Consider the following 16,819-nt stretch of genomic DNA (forward strand, 5'->3'; position numbering starts at 1 on the left):
GTCGGTTCCCATTGAGAATCTGTATGTTTTTGCAGATGATACGACTCTGGTGACAAGAAGCCAAGACTTGAGAAAATTGGAAATTGAGTCCTATGTTAAGATGAATAGTCTGTGCCAATATTTTGCAAATAATAAATTGATGTTGAATGCCTCGAAAACAAATTATATGTGTCTACAAACCCATCAGAGTAGGAGGTTAAGACACAATGAAACACCTAAATTATTCATTGGAGAGTCGGAATTGGTAATCAAGAGCTCAACGGACTTCTTAGGGGCGAAACTGGAGGAAGGGCTGGGTTGGGGGGAACAATTGGATAAGATTGAAAGTAAAATAGCGAGTGAATTTTTGTCTTAAGGAATTTAAGTAAATTAAATAATAAGCCTCTATTGAAGTCGGTCTATCATTGCTTGGTGGAGTCACATATTACATATTCAGTGGCCCTATGGGGAGCTAGAGAGAGTTACCTTCAGAAAATTTTCATTTGTCAAAAGAAAGCATTGCGCACTATGTTGAGGTTGCATCCACAAACACATTGTAGGGACTATTTTATTAAAATGGAGATTCTCAGTGTTCCCTGTCTCTATATTTTGGAAATGTGTGTATATATTAGAAGGTGTTCACTACAGACTATTAATAAGACGCATGAATATAATACACGACATAAGAGTACCTTCTCGGAATATCATAAATTGACTTTGTATGAAGAAAAACCCAGTTATATTGGTAGAAAGATTTACCAAGTACTACCAATTCGGTTGCGGGAAATATTAACGATAAAAAAGTTTAAACGAAGTTTGAAATTATTTCTAAAGGAGGAATGCTTTTATAGTCTGAAGGACTATTTTGATTACTGTAATAGAGTCAAAGACAAATAGTAATTATATACTAGATATAAATTTAATTAATAATTAATGGTGTCTCGCTTTTGCTAGCACTTTGACTTGTCTGACGCCGTTGAGGCCAACCAGACGTAATATATATCTATCTATCTGCAACTTTGCTCTCCTATCTTTTCCACTGCTATTACTAGTAGTTCTGCGAACAGTAGACCTCGCTCATGAATACAACTTTCAATCTAATGAGAAGGGCCAGTAAAGTATATTGTGAAGATTTAGCCGTCATCTATTATTTTCTCCATTGAAAGTGCTAGAGACACTGTTTGCAGGGACACCGGACTTATCAAGGAGGTACTTTTATATCGTCTCCATATTTACAATATAAACATATAATATTAATATGTAATATTATTACAACTTTTCTAATAATTAATTGTAAGACATCGGTCAACTGACGGAAAAATGGAATATGCAGTAGGCAATTTAGATGATGAATCGTCTCACAGACAATGGTGAGATGGAAAATGATTCTAAATACTATGAGTTTGTTGGTGACAATGAAATTAGGTTGCTAATGATATTTTTCATGAAAAGTGGTTCAATGTTATGGCTTGTTATGCCAATGCTCACAAATCGGTAGGCGAAAAAGTAGGAGAATGAATTACTGTATCTTCAAAGTAGCTTTTGAGGTTAGTTTATGTTTTTTTAAATATTACCAAAGACCTTAAAGATATATAGACCCACAATGCCTATGCCTTTCCAATGCCATTGAGGCCGCCATTGGGGTATTTTAGCACGAGTATTATATCTATATATATTTGTAATACAATAGATCACAAAAGGCATTGGTATGTAATAATCTTATGGGGTTGCCCCCTCAATGGCGGATTTCAATTCCAAGTACAACACTAGCGCTGTATATGAGTCTATGCATCTTTAAGGTCTTTGAATATTACAAAAAAACCGGAGGTCTTACCAAAAATCGTTACACATACGTTTCTGCGCCTTGTTTCAAAGAACTTGCATACCAAATTTCATCCAAATCGGACAATAACTGCGACTGTAACTGCGGTACAAACAAACAGACAAAAGCCGATCGAATCGAAACTAAGACCTCAGCTTCGCTTCGGTCAATAACGTGGACCTCACCATAGTTGCACATACGTCGGTTAAATTTTAATCTTGATTAATTCCACGATAACCAATCAGAGAAGCCATCTTTACAAAAAAGCCTTCTCAGATTGCTTCTAGTGAAATTAATCACGATTAAAATTCAACCGGCTTTTGTGCAACCGAGCCTTGGTGTACCTATTTGGACGCAATAGTAGTAAACAGATTACTAAATAAATTACCAGTTTTTTCTATGTATTTGGTTATTAATTCAAAAAAGTGTTGTTTTAAGTTTCATTATTTCACCAATCATTTCTTTAAAAACTAAAACTTCAATTGGCCTCCATTTATGATACAAGCATTATAGATCATTTCTATTGGTGCCATCTTTCTTGTTTTGAGAAGACCTTTGAAATGATGTTTCACACAATGGGTGTTTACATTTGAAATATTTGAGTTACAACCCCTCATTTCTTTAAAAACTTAAACTTCAATTAGCCTTCATTTTCGATACAAGAATCGTAAAACATTTTTATTGATCCCATCTTTCTTGTTTTATAAAGGCCATTAAAATGATGTACCACACAATGGGTGTTTACATTTAAAATATTCGAGTTACAACCCCTAAGTCGATCCCTTAGGAGGGGTTGAAATTCAGTTGTACGTCAAAAGGTAGAGTATTCGACCAATAACTTATCCTAAAATTTACAGTATTATTATATCTACAACAGTCTCCAAATTACTGAAGGGTTCCCATACAAGATGGTTTGAGTCAAATTCACTTTTAAACTTCAAATGTATGCTGCTGCTAAAACAACCCTAAACTTCCTAACCTGATCCCAATGAGCTAAAATAATTCATAAAAACAGATGTGCCTTGAAAACTTCTTGTACAGCTTAGGAAATTGAATTTAAAAAAATAGATGCATTTTTAAGGAAAGATACAAAGGATATCATGAAAATGTGACACTATTTTTCTAGAAAAAATCACATTTACTTCAGCAACTAGTCATTTTTCAAATGATTTAATTCCAATGAATACACTTTTTCATATCTTAGAATAATTCAACTATTTGTACTATCAAGTTATTTTTTTGTAACACGATAACAAATTTGACATTTATTCATCATAGTTACAGAATTCACTGATCCCTACATACAACTTTACAGATATTATAATCTTAGCAATAAAAACGTTTTTCTCCTAACACTCATATAAATAATATTTGGAGCAAGCAAGCAAGAAATATTGATTTGAATTTCCGGAAGATTGAGGTATGGCACCTAAAAATCTTTGGAACAATATTCATTTGATAGAGATAGAAAATTTATGGTAAACCAATACTTATTTTAAAACATAAAACAAAAATAGTTTTTTAGAACAAAGTATTATCACGATCTCCTGAGCTTGACCCGTCGTATTATCAGAAGCATCGATCTGGTGCAGTTGAAAATATGGTGAGTTATCACCATACCCAAAAGATTTTCAAAAAATTATTTTGGCTTTCCTTTGAAACCTTTGCTTCCAGTCTTTGTCTTCTTATTGTTGGGCGTTTTGCTGTCTTCACTCTGTAACAAACATAGGGAAACCTAATTTCAAAAGTCATTCAAATAACTAGAGCAAGACAATAAAAATAATTTTGAAGTGTTCTGACATTTTTAGGAACTCAAATTAGATTATGGAGATGTATCCTATTTAAAAATGTTATCAGATAGAATTCTTAACCATGGTACGGGTATTATTCAATGTATTCATCCAAGCAAATTACTTGATAAAATAGTTATTTGTATATCTAGAGTGAAAAGTGCTGTTTTTTCTCCCTGAGGGAAAAGTTTGAAGCCCGAGGCGAAGCCGAGGGCAACAATTTTCCTGAGGGAGAAAAAACATTTTTCACTCGTGATATACACAACATTTTTCCTCCACCTACATTTTTATAAAAACTGCTAATAAAATAATTTTTAAAAACGTATGTGACCAAACAATGTGTTACAACATAATCTAAAAAGTAAACAGAAACAGCTGGCTTGTAATCACAGTTCTCCTCCGACAGCACTATCTGTCGGCTAAAGTTGTAACAACAATGACAGCCAAAACTACAGCTATGATGAAGTTCCCGTTTCAAAATTGATAAGTTAATAAGTAATATTCGTTGGCTGATATTTTGGATAACATGGAATAAAAGAAAAAAATATATACATTTTTTTTAGTATAGTGATATGAAGTTTGTAATAATAATTTCAGCATACAAAAATAAAATTTATATATCGATCAAATGTCTGGTTGAGGTATTGAATTTAGTTGGTTTAATGACTACTCTATATGCTTCCTCATCTGAGCTTAGACCTTCTGACCTATTCCAAATGTATGTGTTTAAAATAGAGATGCTTCCCATGTTATTTAAATGGAGTCACTTTTACTCCCTAGGGAGTTTTCTGTTTTTTAGTACCGAGAGCGAAAAAGTGACACTTTAGTATCATGTTTCAGGGAGTAAAGTAAGTACTTTTGACAGTAGGTGGAAGAAAAAATAATATTGTTTCATCACAATATTATGAAGAAGTGAAATTATCAGACATCCTGAAATCAAATAATTATAACATGCAAGTTATAGATAGAATAGAATGACAAACTTCCTGTTAAATAGAAAAGTATAGGCCTATAAATGAACAGACGTCAATATCAATATTAATGGTTTATGACGAAGGAGAGAGAGAGAGTCAAAACGCCCGACGATCTCGGAGTTTGATCTAAAACGAAGGAGTTTTTATGATAAGCATCCCCACTATTTCTCCTTTCTTAAGATATAATATAATAGCTGAAGAGGAGCAGCTTAGAAAATCATTGAAAAATCAGTTAGTTAGAGCTGATCCTTTTCCTCGAAACGGATAGCTTGCGGACTTTGAGTCGGTAGTGTTCGTGGCGGACGGTACAGCAGACGGTCGAGAACCCCTTCTCGACTCTAGTGCGCGAAGGGTGGTCAGTTGCTGTAAAGTGGTTAAAGCGGGACTTTAACCTCACACCCCATACCAGAATACCATATACCCCTAGGCAGGGGAACGACCTCGGCTGTGTAGCAGTGGAGTTTTCCGGCCTTTCCCTACCCATAAAAGAAATACCCTACACCCCTTGGCAGGGGAACGACCTCGGCTGTTAAGGCTGTTTGGTACACTTTTTTTATTATTCAAATTGGATAATCTTCTTCAATATAATTGTTAAGATCATTATAAGAGTAAGAGAAAGTGGCAACTAAAATTTTCAAGTCTAATAAGCGAGTTATGGATCGTTGAAGTGCAAACTCAGTTTTCTTTCCAGATCATAAACGGTTTCGACTATATTAACAAAACTTCTTTTGAAAATTCAAAAAATGTATCTTTCCAAACTAAAACATTTTATTCTCCATATCGTTCATAAATAAAAAAGTAACAATGAAAACACACATTTTTTAAAGTGGTTGACAATTTCAAATTTGTGTTTTCATTATGGAAAAGTACCACAACATCACTCGCAACACAACTGTAAGGAAAAACTAACATTTTTTGTAAATTTGATAACTTGTTTATTTTGGCATAAATCGCGTAAATAATATTTAGGAACAGCAAGCAAGAAATATTGATTTGAATTTCCGGAAGATTGAGGTATGGCACCTAAAAATCTTTGGAACAATATTCATTTGATAGAGATAGAAAATTTATGGTAAACCAATACTTATTTTAAAACATAAAACAAAAATAGTTTTTTAGAACAAAGTATTATTATGATCTCCTGAGCTTGACCCGTAGTAGTATCAGAAGCATCGAACTGGTGCAGTTGAAAATAAGGTGAGGGTATCACCATACCCAAAAGATTTTCAAAAATTATTTTGGCTTTCCTTTGAAACCTTTGCTTCCAGTCTTTGTCTTCTTATTGTTGGGCGTTTTGCTGTCTTCACTCTGTAACAAACATAGGGAAACCTAATTTCAAAGTCATTCAAATAACTAGAGCAAGACAATAAAAATAATTTTGAAGTGTTCTGACATTTTTAGGAACTCAAATTAGATTATGGAGATGTATCCTATTTAAAAATGTTATCAGATAGAATTCTCAACCATGGTACGGGTATTATTCAATGTATTCATCCAAGCAAATTACTTGATAAAAATAATATTGTTTCATCACAATATTATGAAGAAGTGAAATTATCAGACATCCTGAAATCAAATAATTATAACATGCAAGTTATAGATCGAATAGAATGACAAACTTCCTGTTAAATAGAAAAGTATAGGCCTATAAATGAACAGACGTCAATATCAATATTAATGGTTTGTGACGAAGGAGAGAGAGAGAGAGAGAGAGTCAAAACGCCCGGCGATCTCGGAGTTTGATCTAAAACGAAGGAGTTTTTATGATAAGCATCCCCACTATTTCTCCTTTCTCAAGATAATAGCTGAAGAGGAGCAGCTTAGAAATCATTTAAAAATCAGTTAGGGCTGATCCTTTTCCTCGAAAAGGATAGCTTGCGGACTTTGAGTCGGTAGTGTTCGTGGCGGACGGTCGAGAACCCCTTCTCGACTCTAGTGCGCGAAGGGTGGTCAGTTGCTGTAAAGTGGTTAAAGCGGGACTTTAACCTCACACCCCATACCAGAATACCATATACCCCTAGGCAGGGGAACGACCTCGGCTGTGTAGCAGTGGAGTTTTCCGGCCTTTCCCTACCCATAAAAGAAATACCCTACACCCCTTGGCAGGGGAACGACCTCGGCTGTTAAGGCTGTTTGGTACACTTTTTTTATAATTCAAATTGGATAATCTTTTTCAATATAATTGTTAAGATCATTATAAGAGTAAGAGAAAGTGGCAACTAAAATTTTCAAGTCTAATAAGCGAGTTATGGATCGTTGAAGTGCAAACTCAGCTTTCTTTCCAGATCATAAACGGTTTCGACTATATTAACAAAACTTCTCTTGAAAATTCAAAAAATGTATCTTTCCAAACTAAAACATTTTATTCTCCATATCGTTCATAAATAAAAAAGTAACAATGAAAACACACATTTTTTAAAGTGGTTGACAATTTCAAATTCAAATCAAATTCAATTTCAAATTTGGTGTTTTCATTATGGAAAAGTACCACAACATCACTCGCAACACAACTGTAAGGAAAAAACTAACATTTTTTGTAAATTTGATAACTTGTTTATTTTGGCATAAATCGCGAAAAACGCATATTAGAACAAAGCCAATGATATACTGAATGTATTAAAAAAAAAAACTGCAATGGAAAATTCGAAACCGTTTATGATCTGGAAATAAAACTGAGTTTAGCACTTCAACAACCCATAACTCGCTTATTAGACCACTTAAAAATTCCAGTTACCACTTTTTCTCACTCTTAAAATGATCTTAACAATTATATTGAAAAATATTATCCAATTGAAATTAAAAAAAAAGTGTACCGAACAGCCTTAAGCAGTGGCGCTTTCAGCCGCTTACCCCATCACCGGTTACGACATCTTCTCAGGGGAGAAATAAGGGCGCCCGTCCGCTTATTTTTCAACCACGGAGAGAACCCCAGGCTGTTCAACCCTCACCTCCTGGCCCCAACCACCCGCCTTCTGAAGCTAGCCGGCTGGAAGGATCATCCAGGAAATCCTTATCAAGGCTAATGAAACCCAGATTTGTGGTATTAACCAACATTCAAATATTTTACACATCAAAACAAAGGACCTGAACTAAACACCTTGGAACAATTATTTGAAATATATAAACATATCAAAAGAGACCCCCAAAACATCCTTAATGAACAAACAAATTTCAAATCCCATAGCCTCTTCAACCAAATTTAAACATTCCCACCATCCCAGCCCGCAAACATTCAAATAATCCCGCCACTCATACAACCCACGCTGCTAACTATGAATTCCACAACGGAAGTGTCAACCAGCGTTGAGGAAGGGCCTAGAGCTCTGAAAGCGCTCCACAAATAATGTGAGTAGAAGCTAATAGCTTTTATTTATAAAAATCAGATTGCTATGTCGTAATTTAATTGTTTGATAAGTGAATATTAACGAGTGAAATTGTAATAAGTTTATAAGTAATTCAAGTACTATAATTTTCCTTACTTCACAATACAAAATTATAGGTGGTAGACTTCATGAGATAGTATATTCACTTTTCATCAGTAGAATAAATAAAACGTTTTACCTTCCTCTTTGCTGCATTGGGTGTGGTGGAGATTTTGAAGAAGGAGTCAAGACGTCCTTGCGTAGTTGTTCCACGAGCCTTCTGCAATTTTTTGGCCCCATTACGAACTCTGTCTTCAGCAAAGTTTTTGTCGCCGCACAAGAATTTCACTAAGGCTTCTTCATCTGGCTCCGTCCATTTCAGCTACAACAGAAAATATATTTTGTCAATAATTATTGGAAGGTATCCTCGGATACCTCGGATAATTATTACGGAAGGTATTTCCTCGAAAAAAATTGATAGTCCAAACGAATATCCTTTCTTAGCTAATGAGCTGCAAACTAAAAATAATAAATATTTAGTAACATCCGTTTATAGATCTCCTAGTACAAGTATACCTTTATTTATAGAACAACTTGATAATTATATGAATGGTTCATGCTTTAATTTTGATTATTCATTAGTGATAGGTGATGTAAATATTGATTTGTTATGTAACTCTAAAAAACGCATGATTATTTGTCTATTATGAGTTCGCATGGGTTTGAGTCCTTTGTCAATAGAAAAACTCGTCCTGCTTCAAATACTTGTTTAGACCATATTTTTTCTAAATCCAAACATAATGACTCATTAAAAACTGCTGTATTAGAAATGTCAATTACTGATCATTATGCGACTGCTCTTCACGCATCAATTAAAAAAGATGTTTGTTCTCGATCTAGTAAGCCATGTAAGTTTATTGAAGTGAGGAATGTTAATAAAGAAAAGTTGTTAGAGGAGAGTGCTTTAATGAATTGGGAGATTGACGCGAATAGAAGTATTGAAACATTAGTAAATGAATTTGTAAATAATGTAAAAACGTGCATCAGTAGAGCAACAGTTATTAAAAAGGTTAATTTAACTAAAAAACATTTGAAACCTTGGATGTCCAATGGAATTCTAAAGTCCATAACTATAAGAGATAGATTATATAAAAGATTGAAAAATGAACCATTTAATGTAGAGCTGAGAAGGAAATTCCTGTCTTACAGAAATAGAATAGTAGATCTAATTAGAAAAGCAAAAGATTTATATTATCAATCAGAAATAAATAAAGCTCAAGGTGACCCTAAGAAGATATGGTCTGTGATAAATCAAGCAATTATTGGGGTAAATAAGAATTCACAATTACATGTAAATCAAGATCTTAATGCTTTGAATGACTATTTTGTGAATGTAGGTATAAATCAAGCGCAGGAAATTGATATACATGGACAGAATGAAGATCAATATTTGGAACAAACAATAGATATTGAAAATGCATTTAATTTCAATTTTGTTACTGAAACAGAAATCAAGGAAGTAATCAAAAGTTTGAATGATAATAAGGCACCTGGATGGGATAACATATCCAACAGCGTGCTAAAACTATTAACTGACACAATCTCTAAACCTCTTTCAGAAATTTTCAATTGTTGTTTTTCATCTGGATACTTTCCCTTGCATTTCAAGCATGCAAAAGTTATTCCTTTACACAAGGGGGGAGTAAAGAAATACCTCAAAATTATAGACCAATTAGCTTGCTAAGTTCTATTTCTAAAATTTTCGAAAAATTGGTAAAGAAAAGATTAGTTGAATATCTAGATGTTAATAAAATCCTTGATAAGAGGCAGTTTGGTTTCCAACAGGGTAGAAGCACAGAGGATGCATTGGAGTCCTTAACTGAGACAATATACAATGGTTTCAAAACAAATAAAAAAACCTTGGTAATGTTTCTGGACCTGGCCAAGGCTTTTGACACAGTACCACATGATAAAATGATCCAGAAACTATCTAATATTGGTATTCAAGGAATAGAGTTAGATTTCTTTGAAAGTTATCTAAGGGGTAGAAGCCAAATCGTTAGCTGTGGTGGTAGTAATAGTGAGATTAGAGATGTGACATGGGGTCTACCTCAAGGGACTGTATTGGGACCAGTTTTATTTTTGATCTATGTTAATAACCTGCCTAGTGTACTGGACTCAGTTGGGTCTAAGACAATTTGTTTTGCTGATGACACAGCACTTATCTTCCAAGAAGGTTCCTGGGAAGATGTTATCAAGCAAACAAAAGTGGGTTACTATAAGGTTTCTCAGTGGCTAAAATGTAATTATTTGAGACTAAATCTTGGTAAAACAAAATGTATGACCTTCAGTCCAACAACAAGAGGAGATCTAGATATGAACAGGCTTTGTTTGAATAATGCTTGTAACAGGTATCCATGTGATTCTTGCAATGAGGTTATTGAGAGTGTAAACAATTACAAGTATCTTGGTATTTTTGTTGATAAGCATCTACGCTGGTCACCTCAGATTAGCTACCTTTGTAGAAAATTAAGGGTGGTCAATTTAAAAATGTACATGCTTAGAAGTATTTTGAGTCTAAAATTACTAAAATCTGTTTATTTTGCTCTATTCCAATCCTTAGTTCAGTATGGTAATTCTATATGGGGAGGAACTTTTGATTCAACTTTAAAACCTCTATTTGTTTTACAAAAGTTAGTTATCAAAACAATAATGAGGTATCCGAGAGATTTCCCAAGTGTCACATTGTTTCAAAATTCCAATCTGTTCACTATAAGGCAATTGTTCATTTTAAAGACTATTAAGAAACATGTGCTCAAATTAAAAAATATTCAAAATTTTCAAAGAGTAACTAGACAAGTCGCTCAAAACTTAATCACAATTGAAAGAGTTGATAGCACCCTATCCCGTAGAAGTATTTCATATTTGAGAAATAAACTCTATAATAAAGTTCCAAGAGGATGGTTGTTAAAGAAGCCTAAAATAAAAGATTTCCATACCTGGGTGAAAGAAAATTATTTTTATTCAATTAATGATTTGGTTTAATATTGATTGATGTTGTATGAATCTTAAATTCAGCTTTATGTATATCTTTAATTTATTGTTATTTCTTAGAATGGAATATTTAGTTGGTTGAATGTTAATTACTGTTAGCCTATATTATAATATTGTAGGATCATTTTATATATTAATATTAATGTATAAGTGAATAAGTTATATTAAGACTCCACGTCGGCGTACAAGTTTTCTTTTGCCGACGTGTAGCACAAAGTTGTCAATTTCCTTTCAGTTATATTCTGTATATATTTTTGTGCAATAAACGATTTGATTTGATTTGAATTAATTTCTCATCACAACTTGAAGTGTTTTGTAACAAAATGACACCTTTCTCATATTCTGTAAGTAACTTCATTGTTCATCCTCGTTTAAGATAATCAATTAGATTTTATTAAGCAAGAAATTATATATTTTGTTAATTAATTATCAATTCTATATTGTTGGAAGACGATCTGGCAACAGAGCTAAGCAAGAAAGAGATAGCGCTATCCGCTTTGTTGAATGATAGACAAGGATAGCAATACCATTGCTAATCAAACATTGCCATTATAACGTGGACCTCACTATAATAGTTTCCAAACAAAACAGCTGATTAAGGCTCAACTCACACTTACGCGACTCAGGTCGAGAATAGACTCAAGAGAGGTCGAGAGAGCATGTGTTCTCAAATGGTGAGACTAGAATCGACTGGTCTGAGTGTCACCATTTGGAAACACATGCTCTCGACTAGAGTCGAGTCTCTTCTCGACATGAGTCGCGTAAGTGTGAGTGTGAGTCTAGCGAGTCTCTTCTCGACCTGAGTCGCATAAGTGTGAGTTGAGCCTTATAATCAACGTATTTATAATTATTATTAAATAAAAATACTAAGAAATTGTCAAAAAACCACAGAAAGACCGGTTCCGGTTGCTACACCATTGTCAATCTCTGATAAACTAAAACTAAATACAAGAGCAGCAGAGTTTATACTAGTTGGCGAGTACTACTAATATAAATTCTGCTGCTCTTGTATTTAGTTTTAGTTTATCAGAGATTGACAATGGTGTAACAACCGAAACCGGTTTTTCTAACTATCAATAAATCTGTGGTTTTTGGCAATTTCTTAGTATTTTTTTAATTTAATATGAATAATTACTACAATATCAACTTCTCTACTACACAAAAAGTTATTTATAATAACATTCCTTCTAATCGATGTGCTCTCTATGAAACTAAACTAATGATTTGGTGTTGAAATTGAAATGGGCATAACCTACATAATATTTGGACGATTTGAGACAAAATTAGGAAATAGAAGAAATTGGGCAATAGCCTGATTTTTCCTTTTCCGACTATTGTATTGTTTGCTCTATCCAATAGATAAATAATGAAATCCAATGAATCCAACCTCAACTTGTTCGGCATTGGCCACTTCGGGCTCAAGAAAGAGTCTCCTGGCGCCGGCGTAATTCCAATCGTCGGGTGTAGTGTACTTCTTTGTGTCGATGTTCTTCAAGATGGCTTCGATGCTGTGATGCTTCCGGATCAGTTCAACGGCTCGTTTCGGGCCAATCCCACGTATTGACTCGCAGTAATCACAGCCAAGAAGTATGCACAGATCAATGAACTGCAACAAGTAAGCGACACACTAACTATTATCAATTAACTGCAACAACTAAGTGATTAAATTCAATGTGGTTAAATTTATTTTGACATCACAGCCAAGAAGTATGCACAGATCATGAACTGCAACAAGTAAGCGACACACTAACTATTATCAATTAACTATTTGCAACAACTAAGTGATTAAATTCAATGTGGTTAAATTTATTTTGACATCACAGCCAAGAAGTATGCACAGATCAATGAACTGCAACAAGTAAGCGACACACTAACTATTATCAATTAACTATTTGCAACAACTAGTGATTAAATTCAATGTGGTTAAATTTATTTTGACATCACAGCCAAGAAGTATGCACAGATCAATGAACTGCAACAAGTAAGCGACACACTAACTATTATCAATTAACTGCAACAACTAAGTGATTAAATTCAATGTGGTTAAATTTATTTTGACATGAATTTCATATTGAAATTATTATTCAGTTAGTTATAATAATAATAATAATAATAATAATTTTTCCTTTTTCCTTCGTCCTGGTACCCCTAGAAGAAGGGAGTTTATTATAGAAAATATAACAAACAAAATGAAAAAATACACTTGAAATCTTACAAACAAAACAAATGGAGAATAATAAAAAAAAGCAAGAATGACAAAAGATAAGAAGATTCCCTTTCAGTAGAACATTTCAAATATTATAAACCAGACGAATTATAAATTCTCCAAAACCTTCTAAAGAAGGTTTGACAGGAGTCAAGCTTTACATTATATTAAAAAAACCATAGAAATAGTACATTGATATAATCAATCAGTGATCCCAAAATAATAGTTTTCAATTTAAATCATATCAAAAGAGAAATAGTTGTCAATCTTGGGTAGAAAAAAAATTGATACATTGATAACAATTCATTTAATTGTATTGTGTAGCAATAAAATAATAAAACAATGGGATTTCAGTTGTTGCTTAACACAAACAATAATACACAAGAAAAAATATATAAAAAAAGAAAGAATTTATGAAGATCATTCAAATTCACTCAAATTATTTAACATAATAATAATAATATTTAATAATAATAATAATAATAATAATAATAATAATAATAATAATAATAGCCAACTCTTAAGAAATAATAACAGCCAACTCTTCCTTTTTCTTTGCTTTTCAGAAAAGTGTTTGGTTTGGTTAGTGGTACGTAAATACTGGTTCTTTAAATTTAAATATTTCAAACTACAAGTTTCAAATACGGGTTCTTTAAATTTAAATATTTCAAACTACAAGTTGCAAATGCTCTGAAGTGGACTGTATAAAACGAATCAAATCTTTGTGCTGAATAATATATCCATTCAGAAAAAACCACATACATAGAACACATAGAAAATCAGAAAAGGTACTCACCAAATCCCAAATCCAACATGTCGCGAATCGAATTGCTTGCCTACTTCTATTTGAGGTAAAAGGTGGACAGTTGGATAGGATAGATGAGAGGAAAAGATAGGTGAAATTATGCAAACCGAAAGTGCGACTATTAAAGTTGGTTCCTTGCCGTTTTCCCGTTCTGAAATGAAGTTTACTGTCTGGATATTTATAACACTATGACTTGACTATTGTATTGATAAAAACAAAACTAAAATTTGAGTTCTGGCATTCACTTTTCACTGATACGAAACGTGAATAACATTTCACGTAGAACAAAAATACAATATTTATGTACACGAATAAATGTAAAGGCTGAATTTCCTATAATATTAAACGACACGAATATTTAGGCAGATTCAGGACGAATTTCCTGAATCTTAAAGCCTCGAGAGCGAGTACATAGCTGTACGAAAGCTAAATCCACACTGACTGGCAAACTTTCCAGTGTCTCGAACGATAAATTGATGAGTAATGGATATTATAAAATTATAGAACCTCTCCTGCCATCTGGCAGTCAATGAGCGAATGAATACAATTTCAAATGGCCTCAACAGTTAGGTTGGTTGGTTTTTGTCCTCTTTGACCCGGTTACACAAAAGCCGGTTAAATTTGGCTACCATGTGTACAATATATGGTCACAACTAAGTTTCATGACAGCCCATGTGTGCAAAACTTGGACACATTGTAAGATACGGAACATTCGTCTGTGTCCATATTCTGCACACAGCTCAACGCTATTTCAATGTCTCGTTTCATAGATCGGCCCCTGGGCAATAGAAATATGCTACTGGTCTCGTGCAGTTGGTATCACTGGGTGTGATTCTAACCTCAATTTGAAATCACCTGTTTTCATGTCACAAGTAGTGTTCCAAGCAAGGAGCTTGAATATAGTAAACTGGTTTACTATATTCTAGCTCGTTGGTTTCAAGTGTGTGTTTTCTACTGGTAAACAAGCCATGAATTCAAGATTCAAGATTCTTTATTGCCAGAACAACTTTACATTGTATGAGCACGTCAAAAAATAATAACAATAATATAACACTTGTGAAATAAAAGATAAATTATGATATAAAATTAAGCATATGATAAAAGAAATCGTATAATATATGAAGATATTACAATAACAATTTGTCTTAGTCTTAGGAACAAACTACAATTCATATTAATAAGTTATTCAGTTTTACCAAAAATTAAAAGGTAAATGTTGTATCATGAGCATTCATAATATTGTAGACTGAAAATACTCATCTACCGAATAGTATGCACTCTCTGTCAATTTATTTTTTAAAATTTGTTTGAATTCATAGATTGGCAGCTCTCTAATTTCTAAAGAAAGATTGTTATAAATTTTGGCTTGTTGAAAAATATGGCTATTTCTTGTCTTGGAGAGTCTAATTTGAGGCAGTGATAGATCATTGCCACGTCGGGTGGAGTAAGAATGATTGGCTCCCAGACGCGGAAAAGATTCTATATTCATTTTAACATATAGCAAGGTATGAAGAATAAAGAGAGAAGGGAACGACTTCGAAAACTCTCTTTACAAGACTCTCTGTTCTTCAAGTTATTCAATACTCTCACTGCCTTTTTTGCCAAATAAAAACCTTTGTTGCATGACAAGAGTCGCCCCAGAGACGAATTCCATAGGAGATGAGGGATTGGAAATTGACGGAAGTTTTGATTGTTTATTGTTGTTTGCATTGAGTTACCGGGTTTATCACATATAAAATCGTGTATAATATATTCCTAACTTGGTAATTTATTTGTTCTATTGACTTTTTTGTTTTTATTTTATCACAGTTTTATGAATAATGGATAGACTTAGTAATGAAGAGGTTAGGCGATGTTTAGAATCATCTAGTGATGAATTATTCAGTGATGATACAGATAATCACTGAGTGTTAATCTTTGGTGAAAACAGAAATTTTAAACTTAAAATTTAGTTCTAATTATTCAGTGATGATACAGATAATCACTGAGTGTTAATCTTTGGTGAAAACAGAAATTTTAAACTTAACCTCACTTTGGACTATTTATGTGCCAAAATCAAGGAATTGAAGAAGTTTTGGGCAATTGCCTGTTTCTCTTTCCAAATATCGTGTTTGTGACTGTTCTAATAAATAAATAAATAAATAAATAATGATCCAGATTGGGATAATTACACGAGTGATTCTTCTGATTCTACTGAAGAGCCAAGCAGAAAGAGAACGAAATTTAGCAGTATTGAAAGACTAGAACGTGACACGGAAATTGATGTTATACCATCCACATCCAGAACTGACTCGCATGAAAATATCATTGCTGCAACTACAGACAACAGCGACAAAGAACCACATCATCAATCAATCCAGTACCAGAACATTTTATGGGAGGATATAAATAGTTATTTGTATATCTAGAGTGAAAAGTACGACTTTTTCTCCCTGAGGGAAAAGTTTGAAGCCCGAGGCGAAGCCGAGGGCAACAATTTTCCTGAGGGAGAAAAAGTATTTTTCGCTCGTGATGTACACAACATTTTTCCTCCATCTACATTTTTTTATAGAAACTGCAAATAAAATCATTTTAATAACTTACGTATTGGTGACAATGTTTCCTCACAACATAACCTAAAATCTAAAACTTTAAAACCGGCCGTCTGATTGGCACTGCCGATTGCGCTATCTATCGGCAAAAGTTGTAACAATTATATCAGCTGAGCAGCTACCAAAAATGGCTGACTCCAGATCACGCGGTTCAGATTTGAATTGCAGATCAAAAATATTTGTTGGCTGGTATTTTGAATAGAATAAAATATTTTAAAAATTGTATAAATTTTTAT

General features: G+C 33.3%; 1 protein-coding gene across 2 annotated transcripts in view; it reads right to left on the reverse strand.

The window, feature by feature from the left end:
• Nucleotides 1-2,955: 2,955 nt before the first annotated feature.
• LOC111046965 (flap endonuclease 1) overlaps nucleotides 2,956-16,819 on the reverse strand; it is a 49,461-nt gene continuing 35,597 nt past the window's right edge. Inside the window, exons 6-8 of one of the 2 annotated variants that reach the window (XM_039429309.1) lie at nucleotides 12,369-12,587; nucleotides 8,127-8,309; nucleotides 2,956-3,515 (exon numbers count right to left, since the gene is read on the reverse strand). In XM_039429309.1, the coding sequence (XP_039285243.1) occupies nucleotides 3,441-3,515; nucleotides 8,127-8,309; nucleotides 12,369-12,587 (477 nt within the window). In that variant the 3' untranslated portion in view covers nucleotides 2,956-3,440. Of the gene's footprint in view, nucleotides 3,516-5,440; nucleotides 5,874-8,126; nucleotides 8,310-12,368; nucleotides 12,588-16,819 lie in introns of those variants that run through there. The other variant, XM_039429308.1, reaches the window with a different exon arrangement.

The sequence above is a fragment of the Nilaparvata lugens genome, chromosome 5, assembly GCF_014356525.2.
Source record: "Nilaparvata lugens isolate BPH chromosome 5, ASM1435652v1, whole genome shotgun sequence".
Lineage (NCBI taxonomy): Eukaryota > Metazoa > Arthropoda > Insecta > Hemiptera > Delphacidae > Nilaparvata > Nilaparvata lugens.